At 41.4% G+C, this 23,507-nt stretch overlaps 1 protein-coding gene across 5 annotated transcripts in view; it reads left to right on the top strand.

Moving 5' to 3' along the window:
• Positions 1-23,507, top strand: part of plch1 (phospholipase C, eta 1) — a 163,948-nt gene that overhangs the window by 119,202 nt on the left and 21,239 nt on the right. For all 5 annotated transcript variants that reach the window (XM_061878019.1, XM_061878018.1, XM_061878017.1 and 2 more), the window contains exons 13-17: positions 2,150-2,244; positions 8,976-9,073; positions 9,154-9,333; positions 12,813-12,920; positions 21,188-21,312. In XM_061878019.1, coding sequence (XP_061734003.1) covers positions 2,150-2,244; positions 8,976-9,073; positions 9,154-9,333; positions 12,813-12,920; positions 21,188-21,312 — 606 coding nt within the window. The remainder of the gene's footprint in view (positions 1-2,149; positions 2,245-8,975; positions 9,074-9,153; positions 9,334-12,812; positions 12,921-21,187; positions 21,313-23,507) is intronic.

Genomic DNA, 23,507 nt, shown 5'->3' with positions numbered 1-23,507 from the left:
TCCTATAACCCTGTGACGTCACGCGCACACGTTATCATTATACGACGTTTCTAAGACGAAACTCCCAGGAAATTTAAAATTGTAATTTAGTGAACTAAAAAAGCCGTATTGGCATGTGTTGCAATGTTAATATTACATCATTGATGTACTGCGTGGTGGGTAGTAGTGGGTTTCAGTAGGCCTTTAACTGAAGTGTAGATAGAACATGTTAAAAGAGAAACTAAGCAGATAATAACAGTAAATGAACAAGTAGATTAATGATTTATTCTCACAGCTTGTCCTTAATAATGTTGACAAAATAATAGAATGATACATAACCCAATATTTTACTGTATATATCAGCAGACTAATTAGGAACCTTTGTTTGCTTACTTACTACTGAAAGGCAAGTTTTTTTGTATGTTAACTGTATTATTTAATGACAAACTTGCAATAACAAACATATGTTTAATATACCCTAAGGTTTTTAGTTAAAATAAAGCCAATAATGCCATATTTTCTGGTCCCCGTTATTTACAAAAGTACCGAAAAGTATTGAAATAATTTTGGTACCGGGACCAAATTATTGCTATCGGGACAACACTAGTATACAAATATGTACGTGTTGAGTCTGTTAACTCATGTAATTGATTCTTTACCTGCGATGAGGTGGCGACTTGTCCAGGGTGTACCCCGCCTTCCGCCCGATTGCAGCTGAGATAGGCGCCAGCGCCCCCCGCGACCCCAAAAGGGAATAAGCGGTAGGAAATGGATGGATGGATGGAATTGATTCTTTACCTTAAATGGTGGCGCCTGTTTTCATACGGTAGGTCATGGGTGTCAAACTCTGGCCCGCGGGCCAAATTTGGCCATCCCTTTAATTTCATTTGTCCCTTGAGGCAATGTCAAATTAACATTAGAGCTGGCCTGCCGGTGTTATACAGCGGCTGTTTCGCTGTAACACCGCATTCACCGCTATCACTCATACTTGTCAACCCTCCCAATTTTCCCAGGAGACTTCTGAAGTTCAGCGCCCCTCCCGAAAATCTCCCGGGGCAACCATTCTCGCGAATTTCTCCCAATTTCCACCCGGACAACAATATTGGGGGCGTGCCTTAAAGGCACTGCCATTAGCGTTCTCTGCCTCCTGTGGTCACGTCTGCTTTTCCTCCATACAAATAGCGTGTCGGCCCATTCATATAATATATGCGGCTTTAGCACACACACAAGTGAATGCAAGGCATACTTGATCAACAGCCATATAGGGCACACAGAGTGGCCGTATTAACAATGCCAACACTGTTACAAATATAAGCCACACTGTGAACCCACACCAAATAATAATGACAAACACATTTCGGGGTAACATCCGCACTGTAACGCAACAGAACAAATACCCAGAACCCCTTGCAGCACTAACTCTTCCGGGACGCTACAATACCCCCCCCCCCGCTATCATCATTTGTTCAGTTTAAAATTTTGGCCCACACTGTATTTGAGTTTGACACCCCTGCGGTAGGTGATCAGGTCATTGCAGAGTTAAGATAAAACTGTTACCAAGTTATAGGGAAAATAAATGACTTGCATTCGAGTCAAACATGTTAAAAATCTTTCTGTATGACATTCTGACGACAAAATTGCATTTGTGTCCAAATATTGAGCTCTTTTTTTGAGGTAATTTTAAATTGTATACTTGTAATAATAACCTAATAACCATCACTATTAATGTAAATTCAAAAGTGTGATTAATCTGATTTAAAAAAATTAGTATTTTGACAGCGCTTTATTGTTTTAAGTCTTTACCCTCAGTTATAGTCTTATGTTAACCGCGGGCAATTTGCATCCTCCCACGCGTGTGCACACGTGTGCGTGCGCGCATCAGGGCGTCAAACGTGCTGGCGAGGTGCTTCGCCGCTGTAATTGTTGTGACCCGCGTCCTCTTCTCAACCGCTCTTCAAGCTGGGAGGCACCTAGCACCTTATCAAACACCTGACACTAATTACGTCAAGCTGAGGGGGAAAAAAAGCCCACTCACATCAGCACATGCAAATTGCTACATTGGATGCCTGGGATGTCCTGAAGTGTACACACATGCAATTCTGCTCTTTATTTGGCTGAACGTGCATTGGGAAAAAAAACAAAAGACAATGTGCGTTTTTTTTTTTTCCAGCGGCACTCCAAATCTCGGCTGACCTGCCAAACTGTAGAAAAGGAGGAAGATGACCAGGAGACATCTGGAAGGGACGGCGGGGGACAGTTTAACAGGTGACCTTTGACCTAACTCGTATATAATAGATTTGGTTGCATTATGCAATGGCGAGTGTAATGGATTGCACTGCACTAGAAGGCATGCATCGTTTATGTTTTATACACAACTAATCCCTATGATGACATAACATCACCATTTGCTGCGGTGCATTAAATCCATTTTTCATTGCACCTTTTATACTGTATGCAGGTTTAGGATGCATGGCTTTCAAAATAAAAACGATTTTAAAATACATAAGGTACCCACTATATCAAAATTCTGCCTTTACAAGCTCATAATGAGACAGTTTGTAGTTACATAAAAGTGGTAGTTTGCAAAGGAGTGTAAAACCACGTCACACTGACAGCAGGTTATTATATTTGGGTTGCCCTATTTAGCTGAGGGTGTCGAAACATTATGAAAAAATAATTATAAATAATAGGGCACTCATTCCATGTGTCAATGTGTATTATTTTTTTATGTTGTGTTGACCCGACTATAATATGACCTGATATAAAATAAACTATATACCGTATTTTTCGGACTATAAAATCCTTTCATATATATACAAGGCAAACAGGTTCTAGGTGAGGGATCAGACAAAGAGCAGCTCGAAGACCTTTATGAAGATGAAAAACCATGGACCCAGATTTCCCTCGCCCGGACGCGGGTCACCGGGGCCCCCCTCTGGAGCCAGGCCCGGAGGTGGGGCACGATGGCGAGCGCCTGGTGGCCGGGCCTGTTCCCATGGGGCCCGGCCGGGCACAGCCCGAAGAGTCAACGTGGGTCACCCCTCCAATGGGCTCACCACCCATAGCAGGGGCCATAGAGGTCGGGTGCATTGTGAGCTGGGCGACAGCCGAAGGCAGGGCACTTGGCGGTCCGATCCTCGGCTACAGAAGCTAGCTCTTGGGACGTGGAACGTCACGTCACTGGGGGGGAAGGAGCCTGAGCTAGTGCGCGAAGTCGAGAAATTCCGGCTGGATATAGTTGGACTCACTTCGACGCACAGCAAGGGCTCTGGAACCACTTCTCTCGAGAGGGATTGGACCCTCTTCCACTCTGGCGTTGCCGGCAGTGAGAGGCGACGGACTGGGGTGGCAATTCTTGTTTCCCCCCGGCTCAAAGCCTGTACGTTGGAGTTCAACCCGGTGGACGAAAGGGTAGCCTCCCTCCGCCTTCGGGTGGGGGGACGGGTCCTGACTGTTGTTTGTGCTTATGCACCAAACAGCAGTTCAGAGTACCCACCCTTTTTGGGAACACTCGAGGGAGTACTGGAAAGTGCTCCCCCGGGTGATTCCCTTGTCCTACTGGGAGACTTCAACGCTCACGTTGGCAACGACAGTGAAACCTGGAGAGGCGTGATTGGGAAGAATGGCCGCCCGGATCTGAACCCGAGTGGTGTTTTGTTATTGGACTTTTGTGCTCGTCACAGTTTGTCGATAACAAACACCATGTTCAAACATAAGGGTGTCCATATGTGCACTTGGCACCAGGATACCCTAGGCCGCAGTTCCATGATCGACTTTGTAGTTGTGTCATCGGATTTGCGGCCTCATGTTTTGGACACTCGGGTGAAGAGAGGGGCGGAGCTTTCTACCGATCACCACCTGGTGGTGAGTTGGCTGCGATGGTGGGGGAGGATGCCGGACAGACCTGGGAGGCCCAAACGCATTGTGAAGGTCTGCTGGGAACGTCTGGCAGAGTCTCCTGTCAGAGAAAGTTTCAATTCCCACCTCCGGAAGAACTTTGAACATGTCACGAGGGAGGTGCTGGACATTGAGTCCGAGTGGACCATGTTCCGCACCTCTATTGTCGAGGCGGCAGATCGGAGCTGTGGCCGCCTATTTAGTAGTTGGTGCCTGTCGGGGCGGCAATCCTAAAACCCCTTGGTGGACACCAGCGGTGGAGGGATGCCGTCAAGCTGAAGAAGGAGTCCTATCGGGTCCTTTTGGCTCATAGGACTCCGGAGGCAGTGGACAGGTACCGACAGGCCAAGCGGTGTGCAGCTTCAGCGGTCGCGGAGGCAAAAACTCGGACATGGGAAGAGTTCGGGGAAGCCATGGAAAACGACTTCCGGACGGCTTCGAAGCGATTCTGGACCACCGTCCGCCGCCTCAGGAAGGGGAAGCAGTGCACTATCAACACCGTGTATGGTGCGGATGGTGTTCTGCTGACCTCGACTGCGGATGTTGTGGATAGGTGGAAGGAATACTTCGAAGACCTCCTCAATCCCACCAACACGTCTTCCTATGAGGAAGCAGTGCCTGGGGAATCTGTGGTGGACTCTCCTATTTCTGGGGCTGAGGTCGCTGAGGTAGTTAAAAAGCTCCTCGGTGGCAAGGCCCCAGGGGTGGACGAGATCCGCCCGGAGTTCCTTAAGGCTCTGGATGCTGTGGGGCTGTCTTGGTTGACAAGACTTTGCAGCATCGCGTGGACATCGGGGGCGGTACCTCTGGATTGGCAGACCGGGGTGGTGGTTCCTCTCTTTAAGAAGGGGGACCGGAGGGTGTGTTCCAACTATCGTGGGATCACACTCCTCAGCCTTCCCGGTAAGGTTTATTCAGGTGTACTGGAGAGGAGGCTACGTCGGATAGTCGAACCTCGGATTCAGGAGGAACAGTGTGGTTTTCGTCCTGGTCGTGGAACTGTGGACCAGCTCTATACTCTCGGCAGGGTTCTTGAGGGTGCATGGGAGTTTGCCCTACCAGTCTACATGTGCTTTGTGGACTTGGAGAAGGCATTCGACCGTGTCCCTCGGGAAGTCCTGTGGGGAGTGCTCAGAGAGTATGGGGTATCGGACTGTCTTATTGTGGCGGTCCGTTCCCTACACGATCAGTGCCAGAGCTTGGTTCGCATTGCCGGCAGTAAGTCGAACACATTTCCAGTGAGGGGTTGGACTCCGCCAAAGCTGTCCTTTGTCACCGATTCTGTTCATAACTTTTATGGACAGAATTTCTAGGCGCAGTCAAGGCGTTGAGGGGTTCCGGTTTGGTAACCGCAGGATTAGGTCTCTGCTTTTTGCAGATGATGTGGTCCTGATGGCTTCATCTGACCGGGATCTTCAGCTCTCGCTGGATCGGTTCGCAGCCGAGTGTGAAGCGACCGGAATGAGAATCAGCACCTCCAAATCCGAGTCCATGGTTCTCGCCCGGAAAAGGGTGGAGTGCCATCTCCGGGTTGGGGAGGAGACCCTGCCCCAAGTGGAGGAGTTCAAGTACCTAGGAGTCTTGTTCACGAGTGAGGGAAGAGTGGATCGTGAGATCGACAGGCGGATCGGTGCGGCGTCTTCAGTAATGCGGACGTTGTACCGATCCGTTGTGGTGAAGAAGGAGCTGAGCCAGAAGGCAAAGCTCTCAATTTACCGGTCGATCTACGTTCCCATCCTCACCTATGGTCATGAGCTTTGGGTCATGACCGAAAGGATAAGATCACGGGTACAAGCGGCCGAAATGAGTTTCCTCCGCCGTGTGGCGGGGTTCTCCCTTAGAGATAGGGTGAGAAGCTCTGCCATCCGGGAGGAACTCAAAGTAAAGCCGCTGCTCCTCCACATCGAGAGGAGCCAGATGAGGTGGTTCGGGCATCTGGTCAGGATGCCACCCGAACGCCTCCCTAGGGAGGTGTTTAGGGCACGTCCAACCGGTAGGAGGCCACGGGGAAGACCCAGGACACGTTGGGAAGACTATGTCTCCCGGCTGGCCTGGGAACGCCTCGGGATACCCCGGGAAGAGCTAGACGAAGTGGCTGGGGAGAGGGAAGTCTGGGTTTCCCTGCTTAGGCTGTTGCCCCCGCGACCCTACCTCGGATAAGCGGAAGATGATGGATGGATGGATGGATGGATGGATGGATGCATCCATCCATTTCCTACCGCTTATTCCCTTTTGGGGTTGCGGGGGGTGCTGGCGCCTATCTCAGCTACAATCGGGCGGAAGGCGGGGTACACCCTGGACAAGTCGCCACTACATCGCAGGGCCAACACAGATTGACAGACAACATTCAAACTCACATTCACACACTAGGGCCAAATTTAGTGTTGCCAATCAACCTATCCCCTGGTGCATGTCTTTGGAAGTGGGAGGAAGGCGGAGTACCCGGAGGGAACCCACGCATTCACGGTGAGAACATGCAAACTCCACACAGAAAGATCCCGAGCCTGGGATTGAACCCCTCTGCCACCGTGAAGCCCTATGTGTGTGTGTGTGTGTGTGTGTGTGTGTGTGTGTGTATGTATATATATATATATATATATATATATATATATATATATATATATATATATATATGAGGGCTGTGAATCTTTGGGTGTCCCACGATTCGATTCAATATCGAATCTTGGGGTCACGATTCGATAATATATCGATTTTTTCGATTCGATTCGATTCTCGATTCAAAAACGATATTTTTCCGATTCAAAACGATTCTGTATTCATTCAATACATAGGATTTCAGCATGATCTACCAGGTCTGCTGATATGCTAGCAGAGTAGTAGATTAAAAAAAAAAAAAAACACTTTTATAATTGTAAAGGACAATGTTTTATCAACTGATTGCAATAATGTAAATTTGTATTAACTATTAAACGAACCAAAAATATTACTTATTTTATCTTTGTGAAAACATTGGACACAGTGTGTTGCGATGCAAGTGTAAGCCACTGTGACACTATTGTTCTTTTTTATTATTTTTATAAATGTCTAATGATAATGTCAATGAGGGATTTTTAATCACTGCTATGTTGAAATTATAACTAATATTGATACTGTTGTTGATAATATTCATTTTTGTTTCACTACTTTTGGTTTGTTCTGTGTCGTGTTTGTGTCTCCTCTCAATTGCTCTGTTTATTGCAGTTCTGAGTGTTGCTGGGTCAGGTTTGCTTTCGGAATTGGATTGCATTGTTTTGGTATTGCTGTGTAGTGGTTTGTTGGATTGATAAAAAAAAAAAAAAAGAAGCAGAAAAATTTAAAATAAAAAAAAATTAAAAAAAATGTTTTTTTAAAATGAGAATCAATTCTGAATCGCACAACGTAAATGATATTCGTATTTGAATCAATTTTTCCCCACACCCCTAATATATATATATATATATATATATATATAAAACGTCCGTTGTGTCCTGAGCAAGACACTTCACCCTTGCTCCTGATGGGTGCTGGTTAGCGCCTTGCATGGCAGCTCCCTCCATCAGTGTGTGAATGTGTGTGTGAATGGGTAAATGTGGAAGTAGGGTCAAAGCGCTTTGAGTACCTTGAAGGTAGAAAAGCGCTATACAAGTACAACCCATTTATCATTTATTTATATATATATATATATATATATATATATATATATATATATATATATATATATATATGTATAGAGGGTATACCCCGCCTTCTGCCCGTGTGCAGCTGAGATAGGCTCAACACCTCCCGCGACCCCGAAAGGGATTTTATTCATATATATATATATTTTATGCATACATACATATATCTTATATATACATACATATATCTTATATATATATATATATATATATATATATATATATTATATATATATATATAAATAAAATATATATATATAAATAAAATATATATATATATATATATATATATATATAAATAAAATATATATAAATAAAATATATATATATATATATATATATATATATATATAGGGCTATATAAGTAAACATTGATTGATTGATTGATTGATATACATATATATATATACATATATGGGTGGGCCGTGTGTTTACCAGCTAGGCCTTCAGTGACTAGTCTTACTTCAATAATTACCTCTCAAAATACCATAATTTATGTCACCACATGATCATTGCTGGAGAAATATTATATAGAGACACATTTACGCCCTACTGTGCATTGAACCACGTCGTTATGACGGACCGCCTTAAAAAAACGGAACGGAATTTCCATTTTTTTTCTATAAAGGAAGTGGGATTTACAATATTAAATATGAACGATAAAACACTGAATATTGACAACATATCACACACCCTCTCCATTGACATGTTTTACAAACAAGCGAAACGCAACGAAAATGCAACAAACACAGCAAAATATGAGCCCGAAGGGTAAAAAAAAATCCACCTACAATCTGATTTATCAGATATACCACTAAGCTTTAGAACTTTGTTGTAAAAATCTTCTTCTGCGCCTGTCCCCGACACCCGCATTTCAGGTTTGCCGCTCTGGAAACACTCTGCGGAAACGCTCCACACCCACACTTCTTGGTGCCTCGTCTGAGCTGCTGTGACGTAGATTACCATAGTAACTAATTAAATTACCATAGTAACTAATTAGATAACCATAATAACTAGTATATCATGCAAAAGTGCAGATTTGCGACCATTGGAATGCTATGTGTAGTTCAAGACTTACGGTCATTTGAAAAGATCACTACACATCATAATGGCAGCTACTGTTTGCATCTTAAAGATCTAAAAAAAACATTTGGGAATGTCCGGCGGGCCAGATTGAAAGGCTTAACGGCCCCGGGCCTTAATTTGCCCAGGTCTGGTGTAAGGAGTCTGCTTGTTCTTGCAGTCAGTGTCCCTCGTTGCATATTCATGATCTGCTTGTTGCGGCTCAATGGAGGCGGCGTGGAAGTCACACAGAGCCTCATGCTGACTGCGTCTCTATTAAGCGTTCTGTCTTTGCCTGCCCAAGCATTCTAATACCGCTTGTTCGCCACCCTGGAAAACACTCTTTTGTTTACTCCTGTTGTCATTTGGTCGTTGTTTTAGGGGAGGAAGGAAGAGGAAGACAATGAAGCTGAGTCGGGATCTGTCAAACCTGGTGGTCTTCACCAACTCTGTGGCCTCCCAAGAGTGTTTAAACGAAGGTGAAAGCCAACACCTGCCAGATAATAGCGACGCCGCAATTTTAAAGTCTTTAATACGCTTCACCCGTGTTTGTCTTCAGGTACACCCGGTGACGTCCTGTCATTCAGCGAGACCAGAGCCCAGTCTCTGGTTAATCACAGAGCCGAACAGTTCCTGGCATTCAATCAGAGGCAGCTGTCACGAATCTATCCCTCGGCGTACCGCATTGACTCGTCCAATTTCAACCCCCAGTTCTATTGGAACGTTGGCTGTCAGCTGGGTAAGACCGCCGCCCGTCCGCCGGCCTGGAGACAATACAAACACGCTGCTTCCACTTTGGACTTGTACTTAAATCTAAAATGTGTTGATATTGGCTTTTTTCCACACCCAAGTCATCCAAATGTGTCTTTTTTAGTTAACTTTACCTAAACTATTCTCTTCTCAAAGTGGGAAAGCTTAAAATAGTCTTGTACTGAAAAATGAATGAGCATTGATAATTGCCACATCATTTGAAGATTTAACAAAGCTGATATAGTATTCTAATTTGTCATATTCCACCCCTTATTTTATCACTTTTTTCATCCGATTCAGACAATGACATTCTCAAAATGTTTCAAAAATTTCCACATTTCAAGGAATACATTTTTGCTCATTTTGGCAATTTTTAAACATCGTCATTCCTCACTATTTTCAACCTATTTCAACCATTCCACCATCAAACATTTAACTGACTCAGGACATTCAAATCCAATTTTTACTACCGAAAAATGGCCAGATTTGACACTTTTTCTCTATTATAAATTTTGATGATTGATTCAAACTGTTCCAAACCAAAGTAAAAACAAACCAGCTCCTTGGTAATGTTAGTCAATTGCCAGCATGCTAATTTCAGCTAACTCTTTTGCAAATTTCCCTGGTATACGCTTCAGAGTCAAACATTTTGTTACTTGACACATGCTAGTTGTTAGCATCCTAGTTGCTTTTGCTCATTTTGCATGTTTACGCCTCAGAGTCAAATATTTTGTTAAATTTTAGCATGCTAGTTTATTTTTGTTAATTTTACCATTATACACCTTTGAATCAAATATATTGTTATTTTTACGCATGCTAATTGTTAGCATGCTAGTTGCTTTTGCTCATTTTGCATGTGTACACCTCAGAGTAAAATATTTAGTTATATTCCGAATATAAACTTTTAGCATGCTATTTTTTTTTTGTTAATTTTACTGGTATACACCTTCGACTCAAATATATTGTTATTTTATGCATGCTAATTGTTAGCATGCTAGTTGCTTTTGCTCATTTAGCATGTTTACACCTCGGAGTCAAATATTTTGTTAAATTTTAGCATGCTAGTTTCTTTTTGTTAATTTTACTGGTATACACCTTCAACTCAAATATATTGTTATTTTGCACAAGCTAATTGTTAGCATGCTAGTTGCTTTTGCTCCTTTAGCATGTTTACACCTCAGAGTCAAATATTTTGTTAAATTTTAGCATGCTATTTATTTTTGCTGTTAATTTTACTCGTATACACCTTTGACTCAAATATATTGTTATTTTACGCATGCTAATTGTTAGCATGCTGGTTGCTTTTGCTCTTTTTGCATGTGTACACCTTAGAGTCAAAGATTTTGTTAACTTTTAGCATGCTAGTTTGAATTAGTTATTTTTTCTGGCATACACCTTCGACCCAAATATATTTATTTACGCATGCTAATTGTTAGCATGCTAGTTTCTTTTGCTCAATTACACATCAGAGTCAAATATTTTGTTTACTTTTAGCATGCTGGTTTAATTTAGTTAGTTTTACTGGCCTACACCTTCGACTCAAATATATTATTTTACGCATGCTAATTGTTAGCATGCTAGTTGCGTTTGCTCATTTTGCATGTGTACACATCAAAGTCAAATATTGTGTTATATTCTGGATGTTAACTTTTAGCATTCGAGTTTATTTTTGTTAATTTTACTGGTATACACTTTTGACTGAAATCCATTGTTATGTTACGCATGCTAATTGTTAGCATGCTAGTTGCTTTTGCTCATTTTGCGTGTTTACACCTCAAAGTCAAATATTTTGTTAACTTTTAGCATGCTAGTACCTTTTTTTTAATTTTACAGGTATACCTCTTCTACTCAAATATATTGTTATTTTACGCATGCTTATTGTTAGCATGCTAGTTGCTTTTGCTCATTTTGCACGTGTACACCTCAGAGTCAAATATTGTGTTATATTCCGGATGTTAACTTTTAGCATTCGAGTTTATTTTTGTTAATTTTACTGGTATACACTTTTGACTGAAATCTATTGTTATGTTACGCATGCTAATTGTTAGCATGCTAGTTGCTTTTGCTCATTTTGCATGGGTACACCTGAGCGTCAAATATTTTGTTATATTCAGGATGTTAACCTTTAGCATACTAGGTTCTTTTTGTTAATTTTACAGGTATCCACCTTGTACTCAAATATATTGTTATTTTACGCATGCTTATTGTTAGCATGCTAGTTGTTTTTGCTCATTTTGAACGTGTACACCTCAGAGTCAAATATCGTGTTATATTCCGGATGTTAACTTTTAGCATTCGAGTTTATTTTTGTTAATTTTACTGGTATACACTTTTGACTGAAATGTATTGTTATGTTACGCATGGTAGTTGTTAGCATGCTTGTTGCTTTTGCTCATTTTGCATGGGTACACCTGAGCGTCAAATATTTTGTTATATTCCGGATGTTAACCTTTAGCATACTAGGTTTTTTTGGTTAATTTTACAGGTATACACCTTCTACTCAAATATATTGTTATTTTATGCATGCTTATTGTTAGCATGCTAGTTGCTTTTGCTCATTTTGCACGTGTACACCTCAGAGTCAAATATTGTGTTATATTCCAGATGTTAACTTTTAGCATACTAGGTTATTTTTGTTAATTTTACTGGTATACACTTTTGACTGAAATGTATTGTTATGTTAGGCATGCTAATTGTTAGCATGCTAGTTGCTTTTGCTCATTGTGTATGGGTACCCCTGAGCGTCAAATATTTTGTTATATTCCGGATGTTAACTTTTAGCATACTAGGTTATTTTTGTTAATTTTACTGGCAACCTTTGACTCAAATATATTATTTTACACATGCTAATTTTTGAGTTAAATATTTTGTTACTTGACTCTATTTGGCTAGGATGCTAACTGGTAGCGTATCAGTTTGGCTTTGGCTTTTTAGCATTCATGCGCAATTTCGAACAAAATTGCATTTTGTCATTACTGCAAATGTTCCAATTAATGCATTTTATTTAACTGTCCTTCAAGCCTCCAACAACTACTAGGGTCTCTTATTAACTCCAAGTAAAATATTGTCATCAACGGCTGTGGCTGTAGGCAACCTCCTGATGTATTTGTTTTGATTACCTCCACGAGAGGGCTGTATTAGTATCATGAGTGTTCAGCAATATCTTCCTCTGCATGCACTTTAAAATGATACCTGTCCTAGTCAGCTGTTGGTGTAAAAGTCTTACACTTGTAAAGTTGTTTACAAGGAATAGATTAGCAGTATGATTGCTGACTGAGCAGTTTTTTTTTCCCTTAGCGCTTTTACAACATTGTGTGTTGTACAACATCCTGGAGCCTAATCTAAATATGGCTCTCTTTGATCGAGTGGTCAAAGAGAGCAATATTTTCTCCCCCACTTTCCCAAAGCATTAGTCACACTAGTATAACTACAACATTGCAGTAGTAACAGCAAAACTTTTCTTTTCAGTGGCCCTGAACTACCAGACGGAGGGAAGAATGATGCAGCTTAACAGATCAAAGTTTATGGTGAATGGAGGTAGTGGCTACGTCCTCAAGCCCCCACCCATGTGTAAAGGTAACAGCTCTACACTATTTACATGTCATTAGGGGGATCAAATAGAGACTTAAAGGGGAACATTATCACAATTTCAAAAGGGTTGAAAACAATAAAAATCAGTTCCCAGTGGCTTGTTGTATTTTTTAAATTTTTTTTCAAAATTTTACCGGTCCCCGAATATCCCTAAAAAAAACTATAAAGTGCTTGATTTTCGCTATTTGCGATGCGACTATCCATTTCCCTGTGACGTCATACAGTGCTGCCAATGTAAACAAACAACGGCGAATACCACAGCAAGATATAGCAACATTAGCTCGGATTCAGACTCGGATTTCAGCGACTTAAGCAATTTAACAGATTACGCATGTATTGAAACGGATGGTTGGAGTATGAAAGTATTGAAGAAGAAACTGAAGCTATTGAGCGAATAGCTATTGACTCTATTCATAGCCATAGCATGGCCGAATAGCTGCGTTAGCATCGCCGGTAAAATGTGCGGACCAAACGATCGGGACTTTCGCATCTCGTGACACTGGAGCAACTTAAATCCTTCAATTGGTAAGTGTTTTTTTTCGCATTAAATGTGGGTGGAAGTAAACGTAATGTAGTTGCAAATGCATCTGCAGGTTATCCATACATCTCTGTGCCATGTCTGCTTTAGCACCGCCGGTAAATAGCATGTTAGCATCGATTAGCGTAGCATGTTAGCATCGATTAGCTGGCAGTCAACCTCAACAAAACTCACCTTTGTGATTTAGTTGACTTTATAGTTGCAAATGCATCTGCAGGTTATCCATACAACTCTGTGCCATGTCTGCTTTAGCACCGCCGGTAAATAGCATGTTAGCGTCGATTAGCGTAGCATGTTAGCATCGATTAGCTGGCAGTCACGCCGCAACCAAATATGTCTGATTAGCACATGAGTCAACATCAACAAAACTCACCTTTGTGATTTCGTTGACTTTATCGGTGCAATTGCATCTGCAGGTTATCCATACATCTCTGTCATCGCCGGTAAAATGTAGAGACACTTTGGCACATTCAATGGGGGTCTGGCGGCAGACACTTTCGCATCTTCGGGCCAGTGGTACAACTTGAATCCCTCCCTATTAGTGTTGTTACAACCTTCGACAACACACCGTCGAGGCATGATGTCTCCAAAGTTCCAAAAAATAGTCGAAAAAACGGAAAATAACAGAGCTGAGACCCGGTGTTTGTAATGTGTTGAAAATGACAATGGCGGCTGTATTACCTCGGAGACGTCACGTTCTGACGTCATCGCAAATAGGGCGATGAACAGAAAGGCGTTTAATTTGCCAAAATTCACCCATTTAGAGTTCGGAAATTGGTAAAAAAAATAGATGTTTTTTTTTCTGCACCATCAAGGTATATATTGACGCTTACATAGGTCTGGTGATAATGTTCCCCTTTAAGATGCGGGTAGTGTTGTAACGATACCATTATTTTGGTACCGGTACTAAAATTATTTTGGTACTTTTCTAAATAAAGGGGACCACAAAAAATTGCATTATTGGCTTAATTTTAACAAAAAAATCATAGAGTACATTAAACAAATGTTTCTTGTTGCAGTTAAGTCCTTAAATAAAATAGTGAACATCCTAGACAACTTGTCTTTTATTAGTAAGTAAGCAAACAAAGGTTCCTACGTATGCAGTAAGATATCATGTCATTTTACATTCTATTATTTTTTTTACATTGTGAGGGACAAGCTGTAAAAAATGATCATTAATCCACTTGTTAATGTTCTGTTTATATCTGGTTACATTCTGTTTTAATATGTTTTATCTACGCTTCTGTTAAAATTCTTCTGTTGTTTGGATATTTTACATTAGTTTTGGATGATACAACACATTTAGCTTTCGATTCAATACCAAGTAGTTACAGGATCATACAATGGTCATAATTAAAGTCCTCATGTGTCCATGGACATATTTACAGTTTATAAAGATAATATGAATTTTAAAAAGGAAAAAAAAGATTTTGTGATGCTAAACGTAATCGTAGTAGTATTGACTAGCTACGCTCCTGTTCTTGGTATCATTACAGTGGATGTCAGGTGTAGATCCACCAATGGCGTTTTTTTAACTTTTTGATGCCGGTGAGCTACAGTGTGTAGTGAAGCATGTTTAGCTATTACTCATCCTGCAGGGAAGATACTTGTGAGAAACTTACTTTGTTTGTCGCCATGAAGACGATGATTAATAATTTAGAAGTTACTAAAACACTGCCGACTGCCAATGGACACTAGCTGCTAGGGAGCTAACCATGTCTTAAAGCATCTCTTCTTGAGGGCGTTTCAGTGTTATAACTTCACCTTTAGGCCAAAATGCGTCCATTCTCAATGTTCTGTCTACACACTGTGTCTGCTCATAAGTACTCCATGATTGTGCGCTGCCGAACATGCTCCTCTGCTCGTAAATTGTCTCGCTGCATCGTCGGTACTTTTTAGAGGTGGTATAGTACCGAATATGATTCATTGTATCATGGTACTATACTAGTACCGGTATACCGTACAACCCTAGTTCATATATATATTTTTTTTATATATTTTTAATATATATATATATACAGTACATATATATATATATATATATATATACAGTACATATATATATATATATATATATATATACAGTACATATACATACATACATACATACATATATATATATATATATATATATATATATATATATATATATATATATATATATATATATATATATATATATATATATATATATATATATATATATATATATATATATATATATATCCATCCATTTTCTACCGCTTATTCCCTTTTCGGGGTCGCGGGGGGCGCTGGCGCCTATCTCAGCTACAATCGGGCGGAAGGCAGGGCACACCCTGGACAAGTCGCCACCTCATCGCAGGGCCAACACAGATAGACAGACAACATTCACACACTAGGGCCAATTTAGTGTTGCCAATTAACCTAGCCGCAGGTGCATGTTTTTGGAAGTGGGAGGAAGCCGGAGTACCCGGAGGGAACCCACGCATTCACGGGGAGAACATGCAAACTCCACACAGAAAGATCCCGAGCCTGGATTTGAACCCAGGACTGCAGGAACTTCGTATTGTGAGGCAGACGCACTAACCCCTCTGCCACCGTGAAGCCCATATATATATATATATATATATATATATATATATATATATATATATATATATATATATATATATATATATATATATATATATATATTCACGGTGGAAGAGGGGTTAGTGTGTCTGCCTCACAATACGAAGGTCCTGCAGTCCTGTGTTCAATCCTGTGTGGAGTTTGCATGTCCTCCCCGTGAATGTGTGGGTTCCCTCCGGGTACTCCGGCTTCCTCCCACTTCCAAAGACATGCACCTGGGGATAGGTTGATTGGCAACACTAAATTGGCCCTAGTGTGTGAATGTGAGTGTGAATGTTGCCTGTCTATCTGTGTTGGCCCTGCGATGAGGTGGCGACTTGTCCAGGATGTACCCCGCCTTCCGCCCGATTGTAGCTGAGATAGGCGCCAGCGATACCTGCAACCGCAAAAGGGAATAAGCGGTAGGAAATGGATGGATGGATGGATATAATAAATACAAAGCTTTGTGGTTTTATTACTGGCTGATGTCAACTGTCAACATATGTTTTTTTCTCATTGCTGTTTTCCTCATTTTTGCTAGTGTTTATGTTATGTGCCCATAGGTCCAATAACAAGCCACAGATGGCGCCTGTGCCACACTTTGAGCCCCCCAGCTGCCGAAGCTAACTGTTTGTGTTCACGATAGTCTTAGTACTGTTGTAACAAACGCAGCCAAGTGTCGCTGCTACTACGCAAATTAGGTAGTCAAGGGGGGGACCTGATATTCAGCTGGGTATGACTGAAAAACAGTAAATAAACACAAAACATGTACAACTATTATCCACAACACAACCAGGCTTATATTTAATATGCCACAAATTAATCCCGCATAACAAACACCTCCCCCGAACCCGCCAGTACAAATCAAACCCCTGCACAACACACTGAATCCAACAGCCCAAAGTGCAGTTCACCCCCCCAAATTTAATACAACACATATATTTCCCCAAAGTCCCCAAGGTTACGTATGTGACATGCATATAGCGGCATGCACGTACTCACGGTACCGCGTCTGTGCATCCAACTCTGTTGGCCCAGTTCTCCACAGGCCAATTGTAAATCCACAAAAACGGTCAAAAATGAGGATCCTTCCATGCAGTGGCTGCGTAGCAAAAACGCTCTGGCTGACAGGTGCTCCAGGTGGTGTATGACGTCTGTTTCCGCTTCCGCCCGGTCCGATAGCACCGGATGCCTTTTATATCCCCACATTCTATTAAGTTATATTTTTAATATTAGCATGATTATTGAATACACCTGTAACAGTTCATAATATTAAGTAAATGGGTGACATAAGTATGTGTATATATATATATATATATATATATATATATACACACCGTATTTCCCTCAATAGCCACCGGGCTTGTAATATGCACCTGACTTGAATTACTGCTGGGTCGAACTCGCTCCCCAAATCTATTGTCGCATGTTTACTTTTACCGCCAGGTCAAAGCCATGATTATTGAATACACCTGTAACAGTTCATAATATTAAGTAAATGGGTGACATAAGTATGTATATATATATATATATATATATATATATGTATATATATATATATACCGTATTTCCTTGAATAGCCACCAGGCTTGTAATATGCACCTGACTTGAATTACTGCTGGGTCGAACTCATTCCCCAAATCTATTGGCACATGTTTACTTTTACCACCAGGTCAAAGCCATGACGTCACGGGTGACGACGCGTGTCTTCATTTCCAAAATGGCGGAGGCATTTTTTTGGGGGGGATTTACTGTGTGTAAACCAGGGGTCTTGTTCCACAGCCATACAGATCACACTGATGGTTGTGATATAAAACAACTTGTCATTAACACTCTTACTAATATGCGCCACACTCTGTGAACCCACACCAAACACATTTCTGGAGAACATTGGCTCTGTGACACATTATAAACGCAACATAAGAATTACCCAGAATTCCAATGCACCCATTACTCTTGGCTATATTATACACCCCGCTAGCACCAAACCCCGCCCCGCACTCCCTCTCCGTGCGCCGGTTGAGGCGGGCGGGGTTGGGGGCACGTGTATAATATAGCCAAGAGTCATGGATGCATTGGAATTCTGGGTAACTCTTATGTTGCTTTTGTAATGTGTTACAGAGCCATTGTTCTCCAGAAATGTGTTGGGTGTGAGTTCACAGAGTGTGGCGCATATTAGTAAGAGTGTTAAAGTTGTTTATATCACAACCATCAGTGTAAAAGGTATGGCTGTTGACCAAGTATGCATTGCAATCTCGTATGAGAAGCAGTAATATGCATGCATCCGACCGACACGCAGATAGAATGTTGTAGAGCAGTGGTCCCCAACCACCGGATCGCAGCCCCAGAATAATTATTTATTTTTTGTTTATTTTTATTATATCACACTCAATTTTTTACTGTTTTACTGTATTATTAGCGCCTGCTTACTTTTACCGCTTACCTTGAATATGCGCAGGAGTGAGAAGAGATTTTAAATTAATTAGCGCCCCGGCGGTTAATCAAGGAAATATGATATATACACACTTATTTTCCCAGCTGAGCACAAGATAATTGTGACTGGCAATATTTATTATATATATACACCTTGATGGACCTCTATGGCCTTTACGCTGTACTATATTTGTCCATCCTATGGTCACCTTTGAGACGCGAGTCAGTTTACGCCAGCACCGGAAGTATTGAAAACAGTGATTAAAAAGTTAAAGTACCACTTATAGTCACACAGACACTAGATGCGGGGAAATTACCCTCTGCATTTGACCCATCCCCTTGTTCTACCCCCTGGTAGCTCACTGTTCTCCCCTTGTGAGGGGAGCAGTGAGCAGCAGCCACGCTCAGAAATCATTTTGGTGATTTAATCTTCAATTCCAACCCTTAGTGGCTCCCATTTTTATAGTCTTTGATATGACTCAGCCGGTGTTTGAACTCACAACCTACCGATCTCAGGGCGGACACTCTAACCACACATCCACCGAGCAGGCTAAGTGGGGATAACCGGGGAAGTCCTTCTTTAGCCTCCGCCTCGTTTTATCGATATCAATAAATAATGTTTACTTTTGTAAATAAATCAAAACAAGATCCGTATTTTGGTGCAATGTTCACAGATTCTAGTATTTGGCTCGTTAGCTTCCTGTTGCAGGCGAGTGATGATGACGTTGGGCTCCGTGATCGCCAGACGGGCCTCGGCCGCTCGCCTTTACGGAATCTTACAATTTTTGGAAGACGTGGCAGAACTTCCAGCGCAACACTGCATTGCTGGAGGAAGGAAGCCGGTAGATTGCTGCCCAGAAAGTGAGGACGACTTTTCAATGATGCGTCCCGTGGCAGCTCGATGATTTTTCATGCAACGCGTGTTTGCGGGACGAGTGGGTGAAGTGTGCGGCCATGCTCCGGCGGTGTGGCCGCGGTGTCCAGACCGGCTGGATGTGAGGCTGAAGAGAGAGAGGCAAGGTGTGCAGGCTTGTTAAAATATGTGCCTAATAGCAGGTCTGTTATTCACTCAGACTCCCAGGATGTCACTGATGTCATATTAATACCTTTTTATTTTCTACAAAACCCAAAACCAGTGAAGTTGTGTAAATCGTAAATAAAAACAGACTACAATGATTTGCAAATTATTTTCAACTTATATTCAATTGAATAGACTGCAAAGACAGGCTATTTAAACTATTTTTGCAAATAATCATTAGCTTAAAATTTAAATTTAAAAACATTTGGGAACTGAGGAAACCAATCTTTGAAGCTTTTCAGGTGGATTTCTTTGCCATTCTTGCTTGATGTCCGGCTTAAGTTGTTCAACAGTCCGGGATCTCAGTTGTTGTATTTTAGGCTTCATAATGCGCCACACATTTTCAATGGGAGACAGGTCTGGACTCGTACCTGCACTCTTTTAATACGAAGCCGCGCTGTCGTAACACGTGACTTGCCATTGTCTTGCTGAAATAAGCAGGGGCGTCCATGAAAAAGACGTTGCTTAGTTGGCAACGTTGATCCAAAACCTGTTTTACCTTTCAGCATTCATGGTTCCTTCACAGATGTGTAAGTTACCCATGCGTTGGGCACTAATACACCCCTATACCATCAGAAATGCTGGCTTTTGAACTTTGCACCTATAACAGTCCGGATGGTTCTTTTTCTCTTTGTCCAGTTTCCAAAAAACATTTGAAATGTGGACTCGTCAAACCACGGAACACTTTTCTACTTTGCATTAGTCCATCTTAGGTTAGCTCGGGCCCAGCGAAGCCGGCGGAGTTTCCGGGTGTTGTTGATAAATGGCTTTCGCGATGCATAATAGAGTTTTAACTTGCACTTACAGATGTAGCAACCAACTGTAACTGTTACTGACAGTGGTTTTCTGAAGTGTCCCTGAGCCCTTTTGGTGCTAACCTTCACACACTGATGTCGCTGTTTGATGCAGTACCATCTGAGGGATCCAAGGTCACGGGCATTGTCGCTTACGTGCAGTGATTTCTCCAGATTCTCTGAAACTTTTGATGATATTACAGACCGTTGATGGTGAAATCCCTAAATTCTTTGCAATAGCTCGTTGAGAAATGTTGTTCTTAAACTGTTTGACAGTTTGCTCACGCATTTGTTCACAAAGTGGTGACCCTCTTCCCATCCTTGTTTGTGAATGACTGAGCATTTAATGCAAGCTGTTTTTATACCCAATCAATGCACCCACCTGTTCCCAATTAGTCTGTTCACCTGTGAGATGTTCCAAATAAGTGAGCGTTCCCCCACTTTCTCAGTCTTTTTTGCCACTTGTGCCAGCTTTTTTGAAACATGTTTGCATCAAATTCCAAATGATTTAATATTTGCAAAAAATAGAGTTTAAAAGTTTGAACATTATATATCTTGTCTTTGCTGTCTATTCAATTGAAAATAGGTTGAAAATGATTTACAAATCACAGTATTGTGTTTATATTTATAATTTACACAATGTTCCAACTTCACTGGTTTTGGGTTTTGTAATATTTTCGCACGCGTCCCAAAAATCGACTGGTTGAGGACCCCTCATCTACACAGAAGAAAACAAACCGAGCGTCTTCCGAGTTCTTATATTAATGTATTGAGTGAGGGCATACATCTAACATGTTGTTTCTCACCTCCCCTGCAGGCACTTTCAACCCATTTAGTGACGACCCACTTCCAGCTTACCCCAAGAAACAGCTCCTTCTTAAGGTCATTAGTGGACAGCAGCTGCCCAAACCTCCTGATTCCATGCTGGGGGACCGTGGGGAGGTACACACACACATACAATACACACAAAGACACACACAACATACACACACACACGCACACACACACACACGCATGCACACACACATACACATACACACACATTTTATACAGTCATTATTTTAGCCTCCAGACATGGGCAAACAAATCAGAATTAAAGCCAACATTCATGTTTATAAACACAATGCCAGTTGTTAAATGATGTTGACAAGAATGTGCAATAAATAAACACTAAATGTCATAATGCTCCTACTGGACACTTCATTAGGTACACCTGCACAATGAATTTAAAGCTAATATTTATGCCTTTACAAATTCTAAGTAAATAATAGAAATGTCCGATAATGGCTTTTTTGCCAATATAAGACATTCCGATGTTATCCAACTCTTAATTACCGATTTCTATATCAACCGATACCGGTACAGTCGTGGAATTAACACATTATTATGCCTAATTTTGTTGTGATGCCCCGCTGGATGCAGTAAACAAGTAACAAGGTTTTCCAAAATAAATCAACTCATGTAATGGAAAAAAAATGCCAACATGGCACTGCCACATTTATTATTGAAGTCACAAAGTGCATTATTTTTTTTTAACATGCCTCAAAATAGAAGCTTGGAATTTGGGACATGCTCTCCCTGAGAGAGCATGGGGGGGGTGGAGGTGGGTGGTTGGGGGGGGGGGGGGGGGTTATATTGTATAGTCCCGGAAGAGTTAGTGCTGCAAGGGATTCTGGGTATTTGTTCTGTTGTGTTTATGTTGTTTACGGTGCGGATGTTCTCCCGAAATATGTTTGTCATTCTTGTTTGGTGTGGATTCTCAGTGTGGCGCATATTTGTATCGGTGTTAAAGTTGTTTATACGGCCACCCTCAGTGTGACCTTTATGGTTGTTGACCAAGTATTAAGTGCATTCACTTGTGCGTGTGAAAAACCGTAGACGTTATGTGATTGGGCCGGCACGCAAAGGCAGTGCCTTTAAGGTTTATTGGCGCTCCGTACTTCTCCCTACGACCGTGTACCACTCCGTACAGCGGCGTTTTAAAAAGTCATACATTTTACTTTATGAAACCGATACCGATAATTTCCGATATTACATTTTAAAGCATTTATCGGCCGATAATATCGGCTGTCCAATAATATCGAACATCTCTAGTAAATAACATTGCAATTTTGAGTAAACCATCAAATAAATAGTGATGGATTAATTCAATTTTATATTACACATACCATACATATATATTTCATATTTTTACTTGTTTATGTATTTCATGCGGTTGGCGTGACCCCAGGATGCAGAGACAGGAGGCTTTTTTAGCCAGAAGAAAAATAATACAGGTCATAAAAACGACGAGGTGAGACAAGAACGTAAGACAATGAACCAGCAAGGAGAGGCAGGTGATACTCCCCCGTCCAAAGGCAAAACCCAGTAACTCAGTTTTGGTCAAAACTGAGCTGATAATAATTTTGGAGTTCTTAGATGATATGCTTTACATTAGTGTATGTGATATTGTAATTTGTTCCGTAAGTAAGCTGTTACACGCATGGCAGGACCTAGCAACTACCACATAACCGCGTAGCTACAACAGAAAAACCTAGTATCTCAAGGGACCAATCGGAGCTTCTTTGTCAGTCGCCTTATTGTCTTTAAAGAGACATTTGCACGAATGGGGGCCGACGGTCAACCTGATTATGTGATATTATGGCACGAGGGGATATTTGGAAGATTGGCCCAGGACGTTGCAAGCACCTTCATTAAATGTATTGTTCTTGATTCTTCCTTCCCCTTGCATACTCTTTTGGGCAGATAACTGTGGAGGTCAAAATAAAAACTGGACGCTGTACACGGCTCTTGCCCAATGTGCAAACGCAGAATGGGGCCCACCCGAGATTGTGATAAAATATCTGGAGAAAGGGCACACGTTCATGAGAGCAGATTCAACCCATGGCTCGATCGGCAAGAAAATGAAAGCTCAAGAAAACATCTATAAATTTGATGACTTTGTAAATCTTTTTAAGACAGCATCAAGATAGATTGGTTTTCCTTTGTTTTCGCAAAATCAGCTAGAAGTGAGTTACTAGGTTTTGCCTTTGGACGGGAGTACTGGTGGATAAACAGGAAGCGGAGCTAAAATAAGAGCGCAGACCGCCACATCAATATTCTATTACATTTTTTATTTGATTAGATAGTAATGGTAG

Source organism: Nerophis ophidion, linkage group LG18 (genome assembly GCF_033978795.1).
Source record: "Nerophis ophidion isolate RoL-2023_Sa linkage group LG18, RoL_Noph_v1.0, whole genome shotgun sequence".
NCBI classification, from domain to species: domain Eukaryota; kingdom Metazoa; phylum Chordata; class Actinopteri; order Syngnathiformes; family Syngnathidae; genus Nerophis; species Nerophis ophidion.
Note: the sequence above shows the minus strand (reverse complement) of the source record. Positions and strands in the feature narration are given on the sequence as shown.